The sequence below is a fragment of the Bos grunniens genome, chromosome 10, assembly GCF_055505025.1.
Source record: "Bos grunniens cultivar Pamir isolate PY7600 chromosome 10, Bosgru_T2T1.0, whole genome shotgun sequence".
Lineage (NCBI taxonomy): Eukaryota > Metazoa > Chordata > Mammalia > Artiodactyla > Bovidae > Bos > Bos grunniens.
The window spans coordinates 53,594,710-53,609,922 of NC_141174.1; the positions used below are offsets into that span (position 1 = coordinate 53,594,710).

The window sequence follows — 15,213 nt, forward strand, 5'->3', positions numbered from 1 at the left end:
TGAAATCTAGTTCACTGAACAGGGCGAGAACCTGGGCCCCCTGCATTGGGAGTGCAGAGTCTTTGCCACTGGACCACCCAGGAAGTCCCTGCTCTTTTTGCTTAATGTTCTCTGATCAAGGAAATAGTTTCCATGCAATTCAGCTTTCTGTTTTCTTCCAATAGTTGGCTTAGTTTACATGTTTTCATACAACTGGCTTGGAGGGAGTATTTTGACACAGACATTTTCTCATTTATCAGAAGGCTCTGAACTAGGCAGATTCCAGGCTCTGTGGGGAGTGAGTTATAAGAATGTAAGAGAAGAGGATTTGCCTTTATTTGTGGTTATGGAAATATTTCTGCAAGACTTTCACAATGAACTTTGTCCTACACCAACTCTTCTCTCTCGACTGATGCTTATAGAAACTTTTTGAGCATGGCAAAAAAGAAAGTCACAGGTATTCCAACTCCTCCATTCCCACAACTCTCAGACACTATCACATACACTCCCAATCCCTGCAATATACCCCACCACTGGGATATAATCTTAATTTGTAAAGTTGTCCTCCATAAATAAACTGTGGTACATCCAGACAATGTAGTATTATTTAGCACTAAAAAGAAATGAGCTATCAAGTCATGAACAGACACAGAGATAACAAATGCATATTACTAAGTGAAAAAATCAGTGTGAAAAGGCTACATATTGTATGATTCCAATTATATGACATTCATGAAAAGGCACAACCATGGAGACAGTAAAAGGCTCAGTGGTTGCCAGGGATTAGAGGGTAAGGAGGGAGGGAAGAACTGGCGGAGCATAGAAGATTTTTAGGGCTGTGATACTATAACAGTGGATACATATTATTATACGTCTGTGAAAACCCATAGAATTTACAACACCAAGAGTGAAGCCTAATATAAACTATGGGATTTGAGTGATAATGATGTGTCAATGTAGGTTCAGCAATTAAAACAAATGCACTGCTCTGGTGGGGGATCTTGAGAGTTAAGGAGGCTGTGTGTGTAGAGGGGATGCTGGAAATACACACTCTGTACTTCGCACTCAATTTTTCTGTGAACCTAAAACAGCCCTCAAAAGTCTACTTTCTTTAAGAGTAGCCAGACTGTCCAGGGGCTTCCCCTGTAGCTCAGTTTGGTAAAGAATCTGCCTGCAATGCGGGGAGACCTGGGTTCAATCCCTGGGTTGGGAAGATCCCCTGGAGTAGGAAAATGAATACCCATTCCAGTATTCTTGCCTGGAGAACCCCTATAGACAGAGGAGCCTGGTGGGCTGCAGTCCATGGGGTCGCAGAGTCGGAAACAACCGAGTGACTAAGCACAGCACATCGCACAGACTGTCCACTAGCCACCAGCCACACGGCAACCAGACAGCCACCAGCTATCAGACACTGAAAGGTGCTCAGTCCAAACTGAGATGTGCTCAAGGAAGTGTAACATACACACCAGATTTGGAAGACTTAGCGTGAGAAGGAGACTGTAAAATCTAATAATTCCGAACTTCACCTTGGGCCAAGAAACATTTTATAGGGTCACCGTAGTATCCTGCTGAGATTCACCAAAGCGGAGGTGGATTCCTAGGACATGGACCACCTAGCCTTGACTCTCACTCATGGGGCTCAGTCAGAACTGGACTAAGTCTGCAGTGAGGGATAAACTGTTATCCTCTGCCTTGTGGAATTCTAGGCCTCATTATAAGCAGCTAAGAAATAAAAACGCCAAAACAAAAAGACCAGTAAATCACAACTGTTTCTGGATGGATTTATTAGACCAGGTACTTCACATCAGTTCTCATATTTAGGAATCCGCAGCCACAGAGGCAGGTGAGGTTCTGCCAGGGAGTTCTTTCAAGTTGCCTTTCCAGCTCTGAGCACCAGCCTGGGAGACAGCTGTCTCACCGTGCCCTAGATAGATCCCTTGGTGCTGTACAAACCACAGAACATGAGATTTAATAATCCTTCTCACACCCACAACACACTAACACAGAAAATCAGATTTTAAAAACCAGATTTCCCTTCCCATTAACTATTTTGGCTCTTTCATGCCACTATCAACTACATTCCTCTATTTTATCTTGTCACAACAGTTCATTATCCAGCCTTCTGCAATGTTCTCTTACTCCAGCTCCATCCAGCCCTCTATCTATTCCCAGCAAAAGTGGACTTGAGGGACTTCCCTGGTAGTCCAATAGTTTCTTAAGAACCCACCTTTCAATGCAGCAGTTGTGGGTTCGATCCCTGGTCAGGGAACTAAGATCCTACACGTCGGAGGGCATCTCAGCACACACACCCCAACTAGAGAAGACCACAAGCTGCAACTATTGAAGCCTGCGTGCCACAAGGAAGAATCGGCACAGCCCCCTCAAAAAGAAGAAACAACAAAGTGGACTTGAGCCAAAGTGTCCCTTGCTTCTCCTCAAACATACTGTAACCACTCTAATCCACAGCATCTTGACTCGTGTCTCCTGTCTCTTTGTCTTCCCCTCATCTTCTCCTAGTTACAGACTCTGCCCATTTCTCAAGTCACTAGCACTTTGGCATATGCTTTAATAGAGTGGCTGCGGCCCCCTCCCCGCAACACCGTCTCCCACCTTTCAGTATCAGAAATACTTTCTGATACCACTCAACTTACTTGCCGTGAAACAGTATCCATGTAATCAAATGGCAACTACATAGCACAATTCAACAAAACGGTCATCTGCTGGACAGAGTCCCAGTTCCCCAACAGATTTAAGAAGCCTCTTCACACTTCAGGTGCTAAAGAAACTTTCAGAAACAGCAAATTGATATTTTGCATAATTAACATTGATATGTTACTATTTACAAGCATTCTGCAGAAAAATAATATCACAATAACCAAAAAACAAGATCCACGAAGCTTGCTATTTCTCCATGCAAGTGTCTTCTGCATCCATATAAATACTTCCTACTTCATGCAAGCTTAATGGCAAAGACATTTTCACCTTAGAAATAAACATGGTCCTAGTTCTTCACTACGGCCAATCCATTTATTTCTTCACTATATCCTGGTCTCCTCACTATATCCAAGATCCTGGCAATGCAAAGTCATTTTGCAGATGACTAATTAATCTCCAGAAGAAACAGTCGGCTTTGCCACTCATAATATTTGTTAAAACATTAGCTTAATATAGTGCTTTTGATTAATGAAAAGATGTCAGGGTGCTGCTACCCTTGAAAGTGGAAAGAGGAAGTCTTGGCAGGGCTACTGTAGGTTACAAACACTGGTGACACCCAGGAAATCAATCAACAAGCCCCTAACACACACACACACACACACACACACATTCTCTCTCCCCTTCTCAGCCTGCCCCTCATTAAAAGCTGAGACAGACACACACAAAACTATGTAACACCGACTTCACTTCTGCAGGACCTTCCAGCTCTCTTCCTTTCTCGGCCCAGGAAGACAAGACCAGGTCACCCAGCTAATGACGAAGGGAGGCAGGGGCCCAGGTCCAGGTCCTCAGACTCAAGGGCCCTTTCAACTTCACCACAGTGGGTCTTCATTCCAAGAGGTTAAAAGAGAAGAGAAAGATAAAAGCATGCATGAGGCTGGCTAAATACCTAAGAGGTGACATACTGACTAGTTTGAGAAGGGCAGTCACTCACTCTGGAAGGCTCAAGCCAGAACAACAGAGGAAGGTCGGAGGAGATGAGACGCGTGTGAATGTTCCGGGGGTGTGAAGACACAAGGCCAGGTTTAAAACCAGCCACATCTAATGGGGTAGCATGTGGGGGCCTGAGAGGTAAGTTTCTGGATGGTGCGTATTTAAGTGTGGCTGTGGAAAGGGATTTGACCCCAATACTCACAGTATCCATTCACAGTATTTGCTCTGGAGGCTGAATTTTCTTACTGAAACAATAGCTTTGCCTTGGTGTACCTATTGTTAGGACAGTAACTGTCCATACCATCGGGGACAATTCCACCCCTACTGACCACTCAGCACAATGAAAAATTCATAAGCCCATTATAAGCAGAACCACCACTTCTTTTCTGGCAGATCTCTCTATGGAACATGAAAATGCCATCACTGGTTCCAACAATGCAACCTCACCCAGATCTCCAACTGGTTTCAACTTGCAGGAAAGAAAAACACAAAAATCAGCAAATTCAATCTGTTGATGAGTACCTCCACATAACTGAGAAGGGCTGGGTGACTAGACAAGGCTGTTAAAATTACCTTTATCAGGTAAAGTTCTTTAAGAAAATAACCAGAGGGGTACAAGGAGACTGACTGAAAGAGCCACACCCATTTCAAACTGGCTTGAAATAACTCACCACTGGGAAGGGAACTCAGACACCCCACCCTAATGAAAGGAACAGACGGTTTCCTCTGGCCTTGAAAATATTAATAAATGAGGCTGTTAATTGCCTGACTACCAAAGATTTTAGAGTGCAAAGCTAGACATTAAAGAAAGCTGTGCAGCTGCTGGAAAACAGGCAACTTACATCGAACATAAAGACTATCTTAAGGATCACTTAAGAGTTTATCTTAAAAAAAAGATTATACTGTACTTCAATGCTTCACTTCCACAACACAGTTACAAGTCGTACAAGTAAAACAGCCTTAAACTCTCCGCTAACCCCCACCCAGTAAAAAGTAAAACAAAGTTTGCAAAAAGGTGGAAAACAAAAAGTAAACCCAGAAGTTAGCATTTCAAATAATAAAAACAAGTTCTACTGAGAACCAGATCCAGAAAGCCCAAATAGCAATTTGTACAAACAAACAAAAACACACTGCAACAGGCTCATCTGCACAGCAGAACCTGAGTATAACCCAGCAGTTTCGTGGTCACACCCACTTTCAAAATGTGGAGTGTTGATGTGTTACCACAAAACACATCCCTAGCAACCATGATGAATTAATCAGGAACTGGATGATACAAAGGATTTTTAAAACCAAAAAAAAAAAAAAATGGGTGAGGGTGTGGGGGTGGAGGGCTGGGATTCCCCACCAAGCCCTTGTTTGCAGTCCTGTGTCTACAGAACCAGACTGAAATTTTAAACCAAAAGCAAGGAAAAAAAAAAATGCATGAGTCGGGGGGAAGAGGTGGAGCTCCCACTATACTCCACTCTCCACCCCTTCCCCAAACCATTTTTATTTAACAGAACCTTTCTGAAAGCACCCAGTTTTCCCCTTGGTTTTTATGGTCTTGATTAATGTCTGAGTCACAGGCGCAAGTCATTCCCGAGAAATCCTGGAATTCTGCCCAGTGGCCTTGCTCAAACAGAGCAGGATGGACACAGCAGCACTTGCTCTGGCCTGTCCCTTTTGCTGCCTGATCTGAATCAATATTTGTTTGCTAACTTCAGACACAATGCAGCCCCGAGCTCTCAGAGCCTCTCAGTCAATCTCCTGATGCAGGGTTAGAGTAGGCGGAAAGAGACAAGCAGAAGAATGATGTCACTTGGCTCCAAGCACTCTCAGGGTTGAGAAATCAAGGTCTTCCCATCTACAACTCAATTTCAGTGTTTTATGGCCCACATATTACATTTCCAGTGGGGCCCTGCTGCTTACAGCAAGAAGTCCACACAGCATTCAAGATTCTCCACACTCTGGACTCTACCCACTTTTTCTTAAATAAAGCACATGCATACACACACACATACACACACACATGTAAAAACACTCAGCACTGAAGTCGGATTGGATTGGTAATTCTCCAAACACACTCACTGCTATTCTGTGACCTCCATGTCTGGGTTTTTCAAGTCCCCAGTACTGGGAATGCTCAATGTGGATCAGCTGACATCCTCATGCAACTTCAGGGTACAAAAATTACTGTTAACTTTTCTCCTGCACCTCTCCCTGCTCCGGGTTCCTGTCTCTTGGCGTGTCTGTGAAGTATCAGAGCTGAGAGCATAAAGTCAGTCTTCTACTCTGTTCACCCCCAGGGTTCCCGTCTTAATCATCGCCATTTCCCCATAGGTCTGAGCACAGTGCTCAGCAAACTGGAGGTATTCACTGACATTTTGGTGTGTTTTACACACACTGAGTCTTTCCACATTCTGTCCTTTCTCCCTTCTTTTCCAATACACTCTCCTTTCTCAATTTTCTTTCTCTTCCTCAGACTGAATCTCTCAAACGCAGTTCTAGTTCCACACATACAGAGCTGGAGGCGTCAATTCCCAGCCTCTATTCACATCTTTGTAATGTCTGGTAGATCCATTCAGGGGACAGACTCTTTATCGTGATCTGCAGCTCTTCCCAACTCCCACAGCCCCTCATTTATACCACCTTTATATCATCAGAGCCCCCTGGGTCCTAGCTCTGTCCACAGGACAATGTGGAAAAGTAACCTCCATCTGCCATGGCAAGCAAAGTGGGAAAGGAGGCAGGAGGGAGTAAGGGTTTGCAAGTGGCCTTGGGACTCCGATTTCCTCTGAGCTGGGAGTGTGGAGACGGATGTGGCAGGTAGACACAGGGCAGGGAGTCCATGTGACAGACACTCCCTTGACTCAGAACTTTCGGCACCAAGCCTGGGAGGATAACTCAGACCACTTGTATGCTACTGACTTCTCTCTGACAAGACTAAACTAAGATGGTTTAAAAACCTTCAGGCTGTGCCCTAAAAGAGAGCTTTGGGGGTCATCTCAGTGGACCCACTGAGAAGGGCGAGCCTGGGCACCTCCTGACCCCTTCTGCTGACCTGCTCCCCAGCTAAGTAGACGGGGACCACATCTGGCAACTGGAGGAGGAAAAAGAGACCCGACAGTGAATGAGTCGGGTAGGGGGAATCTTTTATTCAGAGACTGCTGTCCTCTGAGGTAGCCTACAATGAGAATAGGGTGTGGCACCAGGGGAGGAAAAAAAAAGGAGTTGGATTCCAGTAAGCAAAAAAAAAAAAAGAGTATTCCATTTCTGTTCTTACAGTCAAATCCAGAAGGCAGGTTAAGTCATGATAACAAGCAACAATACTTTGCCTAGCAGGTTTTAAACATGAAGCTCAGGTCTGTGGAATAGCTGGATTAAAGGGGAAATGAGCCCCAATCAAGTTCGGAAGCTAATATTAATTTGGGAAAACGTAAAGTTTACAATCAATTACTGCCTATACAATTCACTCATTTTTGTTTTTCTCCTCACTAGATTTAAAACCTAAAGAGCAGAGTGGTGCTTTTTTTTTTTTTTTGGTCTGTTTTGTTCACTGCTGTATCCCTAAGTGCTTATACTAGTGAGTGGAACATGAAGTGAAAATGAGGTGTTAGTTTCTCAGTCATGTGCAACTCTTTGCGACCCGATGGACTGTAGCCCACCAGGCTCCTCTGTCCATGGGATTCTTCAGGCAAGAATACTGGAGTGGGTTGTCATTTCCTTCTCCAGGGGATCTTCCTGACCCAGGGATTGAACCCAGTTCTCCTGCATTGCAGGCAGAGTCTTTACCATCTGAGCCACCAGGGAAGCCATAGTGGAACATAGTAGATGGAATATCTGAGTGGAACATAGTAGATGCTTAATAAATACTGTCGAATGTAGAGATGTTTAAGGCAGCCCAGGAGAGCCTGGGATATTCATCTGGCATACACACACCCTCAGTTTGTAAGATATGCCTCAGCAGGCCCACAGCCCCACACAAAGGAAGGACAAAGGCCAGATTCTAGGTGCATCGGTGCAGGAAGAGCCTACAAACCCCCAAATCAATAACAATTGTAGGAGGATATCTACCTTGCCAGGAAAAATACTTAAATTAGAAATCAGTCAGGAAACTAATGGCCACGACTGCAGACGTATCAATCGATACAGTATTTTTAATAGCTCAAAGGATGTTAAATATTGACACCCCAGTCCCAAACCAAGTTCATGATCAAAGCCAGTGAGTCAGCAGTATTTCCTGGGCATTTACAACAGGCAAGCCATTTCGCACTACAGGAAATCACAAAATCTAGGCAGTTTCCCAATCATAAAACTCCAACTAAAAAAATTTAGCTTGATGGTCACACCCTTCCATGGCAGTTGCAATTTATTTCTGGGGAAAGCCTTGACTTAAGCTTTGAGATAACACATGGAGTTAGGGAGGCGAGTTCCACAGGCAGTGATCTTAACGCCCCTGACCAATAAGGATACCGAACCTGGCCTCATCTGAGATCTTCCTTCACGCTGCCTGGATGTTATATGGCTCTCTGATTCCATAGCCTCAAATGTTATAAATTGCAATGTTTAGGTTCAAAAAGGTGCCTTGCTATTTTTTAAATAACACAACTCCCCTGAGTTGCTAAGGATTTTAGGACCACCAACATTCCTAATACTGAATATTAACATATATTGATTCAATCTGCTACTCTCCAGCGGGGTATAAGAACAATGAAGGAGGAATGGGAGGAATGCATCAGAACTGGATAAGCATGGTCGGGCTTTTGCAATATGTCAGGGAGGAGGATCTCCAAGGAGGCAGGAGGAATACAGAGAAAAGTAGAGATGGTGATAAGGACATAATTACAATTACAATAATGTGATCAAGGCCAGCATTAAAACTAAGAAGACTTCCAGTAAAATATTTCAGTGATTTTTTTTCTTCTTACCTACACATCTTCCCTCCCACTTCCCACCACTCCCAACCCCCAAGCTGGGCCTGTTCTATCAGTACTTTCTATGGAAATGCCTTCTACAACATTGCTTCAGTGCGACAGTGCCTTCTACATTCCAAATGACCAAGTTCGGGACAGGCAAAGTATGATACATTTTGGATAGAACCTATCAAAACAATCAGTATGAGCTCAAGGGTCCAGAACCCTGGACTCCATGACCTTAGGGTTCTGGATAAAGACCCAGTAAGTCCCTATGAGGGTACTCCTCTTTTATACACAAATTGAGAATACCTTCCAACAGCTTTAAAATGGCAAACCTTAATACAAAAAGAATGATACTGCTTTGGTACGACACAACGCTTTCAGGGTGCTTTACAAATTTATTTTTGAATGAACATGTTTTGGAACCTTTGATAGTAACCCTCAGGGGCAATTCTTAAACTTTCACCGATAAGGAAATACATGCCCACTTCCCACCGTCTTAACAGCGCCTTGATGGAAAACAGCCCTCCACACCAGGCGCTAGGACCGACCTCACAGAGCTACAGGGAGAGGCCTAGGGGGCCACGCCCTGTTCTGTACCCTCTGTCTTTGACTCATTGTCGCATCAGCACCAGTAAGTCAGTGACAACTCTGCCCACATAACCACGGGGGACACTTCCTTCCTGAAGCAAAAGTGGTCGAGCAAATTGGAAACTCTTCAGATACACGGAAATCAGAAGTGCTCTCCTACAGGATAATCTAGACAAAGGAGAAGTAGCTGAGGTTCTTTCGTTCTGTTCCGTTCTATAGGGGCAGGAGGTCGCTGCTAAAAACCCCTACCCCTTATCGTCCGACCAGTTGCTTCCCTCTTGCCGGTTGGCACAATTTCCACAAATGCACATTTGTTTCAAGTCAACTTGCAACAGATGGGGATCACTTTCTAGACGGTCGTAAGGCTCGTGTTTAATGTGGAGGGTGTCGCACCCTCTGCTCTCCTCCCGACCCGGGGCTCCTAGGGTGGCCACACCCAGCCCCCCGCATCGCCTGGCGCGTCTGGAATGTGGTGCCTCCCTCTGGCCCCCTCCCCGGCGCCACCTCGTCTGGCTTCCTAAGTACACTCAGGAGGGATGCCCGACCCCTCCTTCTGCCTTGCATCCCCCATGCCAAAGCACACCCGGCGCCCCTCACTCCTGTCCAAATCTCCTCGCCACTGGGCACCGCCCCCCCCCGCCCCTCCCCCGAGCCCCTAGTGCAGACGATCCCTCCGGCCCTCTCCCGGGTCCCCGTCGCCGAAGCTTCTCTTTGCAAGGCTGACTCCTTCCCTGCCTCTCCGCACCCCACCCCTCCACCCCGCTAGCTCTGCGGCCTCGGGCTGTAGCGGATGGGCGGGCGGGGCGTCCCGCTTACCTGGGCCGGGCGCAGTGCGCTTTGAGCTTCCCCAGAATCTGAACGGAGCCGGCTGGCCTGGGTGGGGCTTTTATAGTCACCACATCCTCGCGGTGCACTGGAGGCCTGCCCTGCCCCGCCTTCCCTTGCTCGAAACCGGACTTGGGGGTGACTCACCCTTCCCGCCCCGCGCGCCGGCCAGGGCCGCCTCGCCCTGGAACATTCCCTGGGCCGCGCCAGTGGGAGTGGCCCCGCGCCCACTGCCGTACCCTCCGGTAAAGCGCCGCTGGGACCTCCCTGAGGCCTATCAGCGGCCTCTTTTTCCTCCCTTTCTCTGCTTCTCCAGCGCCACGTCGAGTTCTCAGCCCTGCCTCAGGTTCATATCAGTACAGTTGCAAGACTTTATAGTAGACTATGAGGTTGTTTTTTTTTTTTTTTTTTTAAGGCGTCGATGCAATGGAAGGAAGAACAGTTCCAAGAAACATAAATCGTGATTCCCCTGAGCTGGGCCGTTGGCATCCAGTCCTCGGTTACCGTCTGCAAACATATTAGCTTAACCTCTGACCAGCCATTCCCGGGAGGAGCGCTGGGAGGAAGAGTTCCGCAGTGTCCTGGCTGGCAAAGGATTCCTCCGCCTTGGGGCACGCTGGTACACAGGGAGCCACTATGGCTGTTGGTTAGTGGGTGGGAGGCTAAAGCCAGGAGCAAGATCCCACCCTCCAGGCCGGGGAGGCGCCCGTTCCCCAAACCTCCCGAGACGCCGGGCCTCCCGCGTGTCGGGCAGCTGTGCGTGTCCTCGTGGCAGGCAGTCCCAGGCTGGGTGGGGACCAGTGGCTTTGAACCTTGAGTTCCAACAAAGAAGTTCCTCCCTTCCTTCTTTCCTAACTGGCTTTTTTTTTTTTTCCTCTCAACCTCAGCTCCCTGGCTTAGTTTTGCTATTTCTCGCTTTTTTTTTCTCTGCTTCTATGAACCACCGTGGCAACAAGCACGCAAATGTGATTTTGTGTGTGATTGTGAAAATACTGTACTTCAAAGTAGCTGGAAAGTTTTGCTAAGAATCCCAAAAATCTCGCTCTGCACCTCTGAATTCTTTCCTTTCACACACCTCACGTAGTAGCTCTTTCTCCTGATGCTTCTATGTTTTAATCTCCTGTCTCGCTTAACGTCTGTTTTTACTTTCCAGTTGAGCGTCATTTCATTCCTGGGAATTAAGAAATGGCGAGGCCAAGACATCATTGCCAAGCTCACAGTAAGTCCAGACCACAAATGAGGTCTCTAAACACTCAGCCCAGAGCTCACTGTTACCCGTTTCTTCCACTCATAATGAAACATGATAGACACCGTCAGAAGGACAAATAGAAAACAAAGCAATTCTGTTGATACAATCTCTGATTTACATTTGCGTTCAGTTGCTAAGTCGTGTCTGCCTCTTTACCACCCCACGAACTGTAGTCCACCAGGCTCCTCTGTTCATGGGATTTTTAAGCAAGAATACTGGAGTGGGTTGCCATTTCCTTCTCCAGGGGTTCTTCCCCCCCAAAGATCAAACCTGCCTCTCCTTAATTGGCAGGCAGATTCTTTACCACTGAACCATCAGGGAAGCCCATTTACCTTTCAGTTCAGTTCAGTTCAGTCGCTCAGTTGTGTCTGACTCTTTGCAACCCCATGAATTGCAGCATGCCAGGCCTCCCTTTCCATCACCAATTCCCAGAGTTTACCCAAACTCATGTCCCTATGGGGTCACACAGAGCTGGACATGACTGAAGTGACTTAGCAGCAGCAGCAGCATGTCCATTGAGTTGGTGATGCCTTCCAACCATCTCATCCTCTGTCGTGCCCTTCTCCTCCTGTCCCCAGTCCTTCCCAGCATCAGGGTCTTTTCAAATGAGTCAACTCTTCGCATGAGGTGGACAAAGTATTGGAGTTTCAGCTTCAAAATCAGTCCTTCCAATGAACACCCAGGACTGATCTCCTTTATGATGGACTGGTTGGATCTCCTTGCAGTCCAAGGGACTCTCAAGAGTCTTCTCCAACACCATAGTTCAAAAGCATCAATTCTTCGGTGCTCAGCTTTCTTCACAGTCCAACTCTCACATCCATACATAACTACTGGAAAAACCATAGCCTTGACTAGACGGACCTTTGTTGGCAAAGTAATGTCTCTGCTTTTGAATATGCTATCTAGGTTGGTCATAACTTTCCTTCCAAGGAGTAAGCGTCTTTTAATTTCATGACTGCAGTCACCATCTGCAGTGATTTGGGAGCCCAAAAAAATAAAGTCTGACACTGTTTCCACTGTTTCTCTATTTCCCATGAAATGATGGGACCAGATGCCATGATCTTAGTTTTCTGAATGTTGAGCTTTAAGCCAACTTTTTCACTCTCCTCTTATAGCTCCTCAATTCAGGCTGAAATCTTTACAACCAGAAATTGTGTTTTTCTGCCTACTCCCTGAATATTTTGGAACAGAAGGAGACCATAGACTGACAATAATGGTGGGCTGGATTCTGTCTCCGTTCTGTTCTCCCGGCTGGTTGCACAGCCTCTGATTCCCAGTTGTGCTGTGATAGGCACTCTACAGAAGATAAGATTTAATTCAAATCATGTGGAATACCTAGGAGCCAAGTATCCAAAAGAATGCTTTTGCTTATCTAGGGCATCTAGCAAATCCAAACATACAGATCTGTTCAATAGCCAGAGTCGGCTTCATATGCAGAACTTCACATTGGTGTTTTCATAAAGAGGAAACTGTTGCAGGTCATGGATTGCTCTTTCTGAGGAATGTGGGGCCAGTTCTGCCAGTTGAAATGAGCTTTTGAAACTCTGTGCAAAGATCCTTTTTTCTTTCTTTCCCGCCATGGTTGGAAGAATGTTTACAACAACAAATCTCAGATTATGTCTCTGCTGCTGTGCATTGTCCTCCAAAGCCTTGACTTTATTTTGTTCACGCTTCATCTGCTGTACTTCAGCACTACTAATTGTGCCGAGCTAGCTCCAGTACTTTTGGCTGGAAAATCCCATGGACGGAGGAGCCTGGTAGGCTGCAGTCCATGGGGTCACTGAGTCGGACACGACTGAGTGACTTCACTTTCACTTTTCACTCTCATGCATTGGAGAAGGAAATGGCAACCCACTCCAGTGTTCTTGCCTGGAGAATCCCAGGGATGGGGGAGCCTGGTAGGCTGCCATCTATCAGGTTGCACATAGTCGGACATGACTGACGTGACTTAGCAGCAGCAGCAGCAGTGATAAGATGGAGAAGGCAGTGGCACCCCACTCCAGTACTTTTGCCTGGAAAATACCATGTACAGAGGAGCCTGGTGGGCTGCAGTCCATGGGGTTGCTAAGAGTCAGACACGACTGAGCGACTTCACTTTCACTTTTCACTTTCATGCATTGGAGAAGGAAATGGCAACTCACTCCAGTGTTCTTGCCTGGAGAATCCCAGGGACGGGGGAGCCTGGTGGGCTGCCGTCTGTGGGGTCGCACAGAGTCGGACACGACTGAAGCGACTTAGCAGCAGCAACAGCAGCAGCAGTGATAGGCACTCACTAAAACTTAGCAAACGATAGAACTATTCACCCAATAATAGAATGTTAGAGCAGAGAGGGGCCATAACAGGCTACTTATCCAGTCCTTGATTTTTATAGATGTAGAAACTGGAGCCCGAATAAAGTCTCCTGCCCAGTCCAGAGATGGAAGAATGCACTCAAGTTACTTATTGCAGTTTAACAAATTACCACCAAAACTTAGTGGTTCAAACATAAATAAAACCGTTTGCTCATGATTTTGCAATGTGGACAGGACTCAGGGGACAGCTAGTCTCTTCTCTAATGTTGGGTGGGGCTGCTCAACCGGGGCTGCAAGATGGAAAGGCATTTCACTCATTTGTCTGGTGCCTCCACTGGGGCTGTTGGAATGCCTGGGAGCAGGCTAGATTTCTCTGTCCCTTGGACTGTCATCTGCCAGGTCCTCCTCTACACCGGGATAGTAACAGCAGCCGGCTCTCAAGAAGCAAAAGCTGGAGCTGCCAGGCCTCAGCTTGTGGGCTACCCTAAAACAGGCTGGATTGGTTTTGTGGGCTGTAGTTTGCTGATCTTCACTTTAATCTGTCATCTGATCAGTCTTTGGCTTTGCCTTCTGGCCTCTTGATTCCACTCTCTGAGATGTCTTTCCTTTTCCTTAAGAATGGTCCATATTTGTTCCCGAGTAGTTCTCTCAATCTGCGTCATGCTAGTAGAGACTCGAAGGCCCAGAAACTTCTTTTCATTTTTGAACTGTTTCTGTGTCCAACCTGGCAGTCCTTTCATTAATATAATTATCTTTAAAATTCTGTGGGCTTTCTATACATCTTATTGAGGTTCCTTCTGTGCTCCAAAATTTATATCCGATGGAATTTTTCTCAAAACTTTTGAGGAATTTCTGTAAATTTTAATGAGGCTTAACATCCAAATGCTCTAAAATTCACATTGATTATTCATATTGATTATCCTTTTTAAAAAAGATCTCTCTGAGTTTGTCAAGCTGGAACAATGCACTTAAGATTCTTAGAAGCCCTGAGATGGCCTTCAAAGTACCACATTAAATCTTTCTGGAATCTTAAAAATAAATAAAAGGGGACTTTTCTGGTGGCGCAGTGGATGGGAATCTGCCTGCCAATGCAAGGAATCTGGGTTCCATCCCTGTTCTGGGAAGATCCTTCATGCCTGGAGCAGCTAAGCCTGTGCACCATAACTCCTTAGCTTGCACTCTAGAGCCCGAGCCACAACTACTGAGCCTGCAAACCACAACTATTGAAGCCTGTGCTCTGCAACAAGAGAAGCCACTGCAATGAAAAGCTCATGCACTGCAACAAAAAGAAGCCCCCACTTGTCAAAACTAGGGAAAGACTGTGCAAAGCAACAAAGATCCAGTGAAATAAAAAATAAATAAATTTTTTTGGAAAAAAAAAAAAAAAGATTTTGCAACCACACGATTTGATCTTTATCCTGGGGCCATTTCTTATTTTCCAAATCTTTCTTTGGCTAGAATTCTGCTTAAAAGCCAAACATATGCTTACTTAGTACTTTTTTTTTTTTCTTTTTTACTTTATCATACACAGCTAAAAGAACACCACTGGCATTTTCAGCATTCTGCCTGGAAATCTCCTTGGCTAGATTCATAAGTTCATTAGGCACATTTTCTATCACTTGTGTTACCACAGGCAACAGTAACATTAAACATTCTGCCAACACATAACCTGGGCTGCCTTTTTTCCAATCTTCCATGGCAATTTCCTTACCACTTTTCCAAGCTCCAGTAA

At 45.8% G+C, this 15,213-nt stretch overlaps 1 protein-coding gene and 1 long non-coding RNA gene across 8 annotated transcripts in view; one reads left to right on the top strand and one right to left on the bottom strand.

The window, feature by feature from the left end:
- Window positions 1-10,285, bottom strand: part of ANXA2 (annexin A2) — a 44,769-nt gene extending 34,484 nt beyond the window's left edge. Inside the window, exon 1 of one of the 3 annotated variants that reach the window (XM_086321309.1) lies at window positions 10,089-10,285. In XM_086321309.1, the coding sequence (XP_086177435.1) occupies window positions 10,089-10,134 (46 nt within the window). In that variant the 5' untranslated portion in view covers window positions 10,135-10,285. Of the gene's footprint in view, window positions 1-2,630; window positions 9,977-10,088 lie in introns of those variants that run through there. The other 2 variants (XM_086321310.1, XM_086321311.1) reach the window with 2 other exon arrangements.
- Window positions 10,286-10,334: 49 nt separating this feature from the next.
- LOC147364549 (uncharacterized) overlaps window positions 10,335-15,213 on the top strand; it is a 29,747-nt gene continuing 24,868 nt past the window's right edge. For 4 of the 5 annotated variants that reach the window (XR_015134649.1, XR_015134651.1, XR_015134653.1 and 1 more), the window contains exons 1-2: window positions 10,335-10,560; window positions 11,095-11,160. This is a non-coding gene — a long non-coding RNA (uncharacterized LOC147364549). Of the gene's footprint in view, window positions 10,561-11,094; window positions 11,161-13,561; window positions 13,699-15,213 lie in introns of those variants that run through there. The other variant, XR_015134650.1, reaches the window with a different exon arrangement.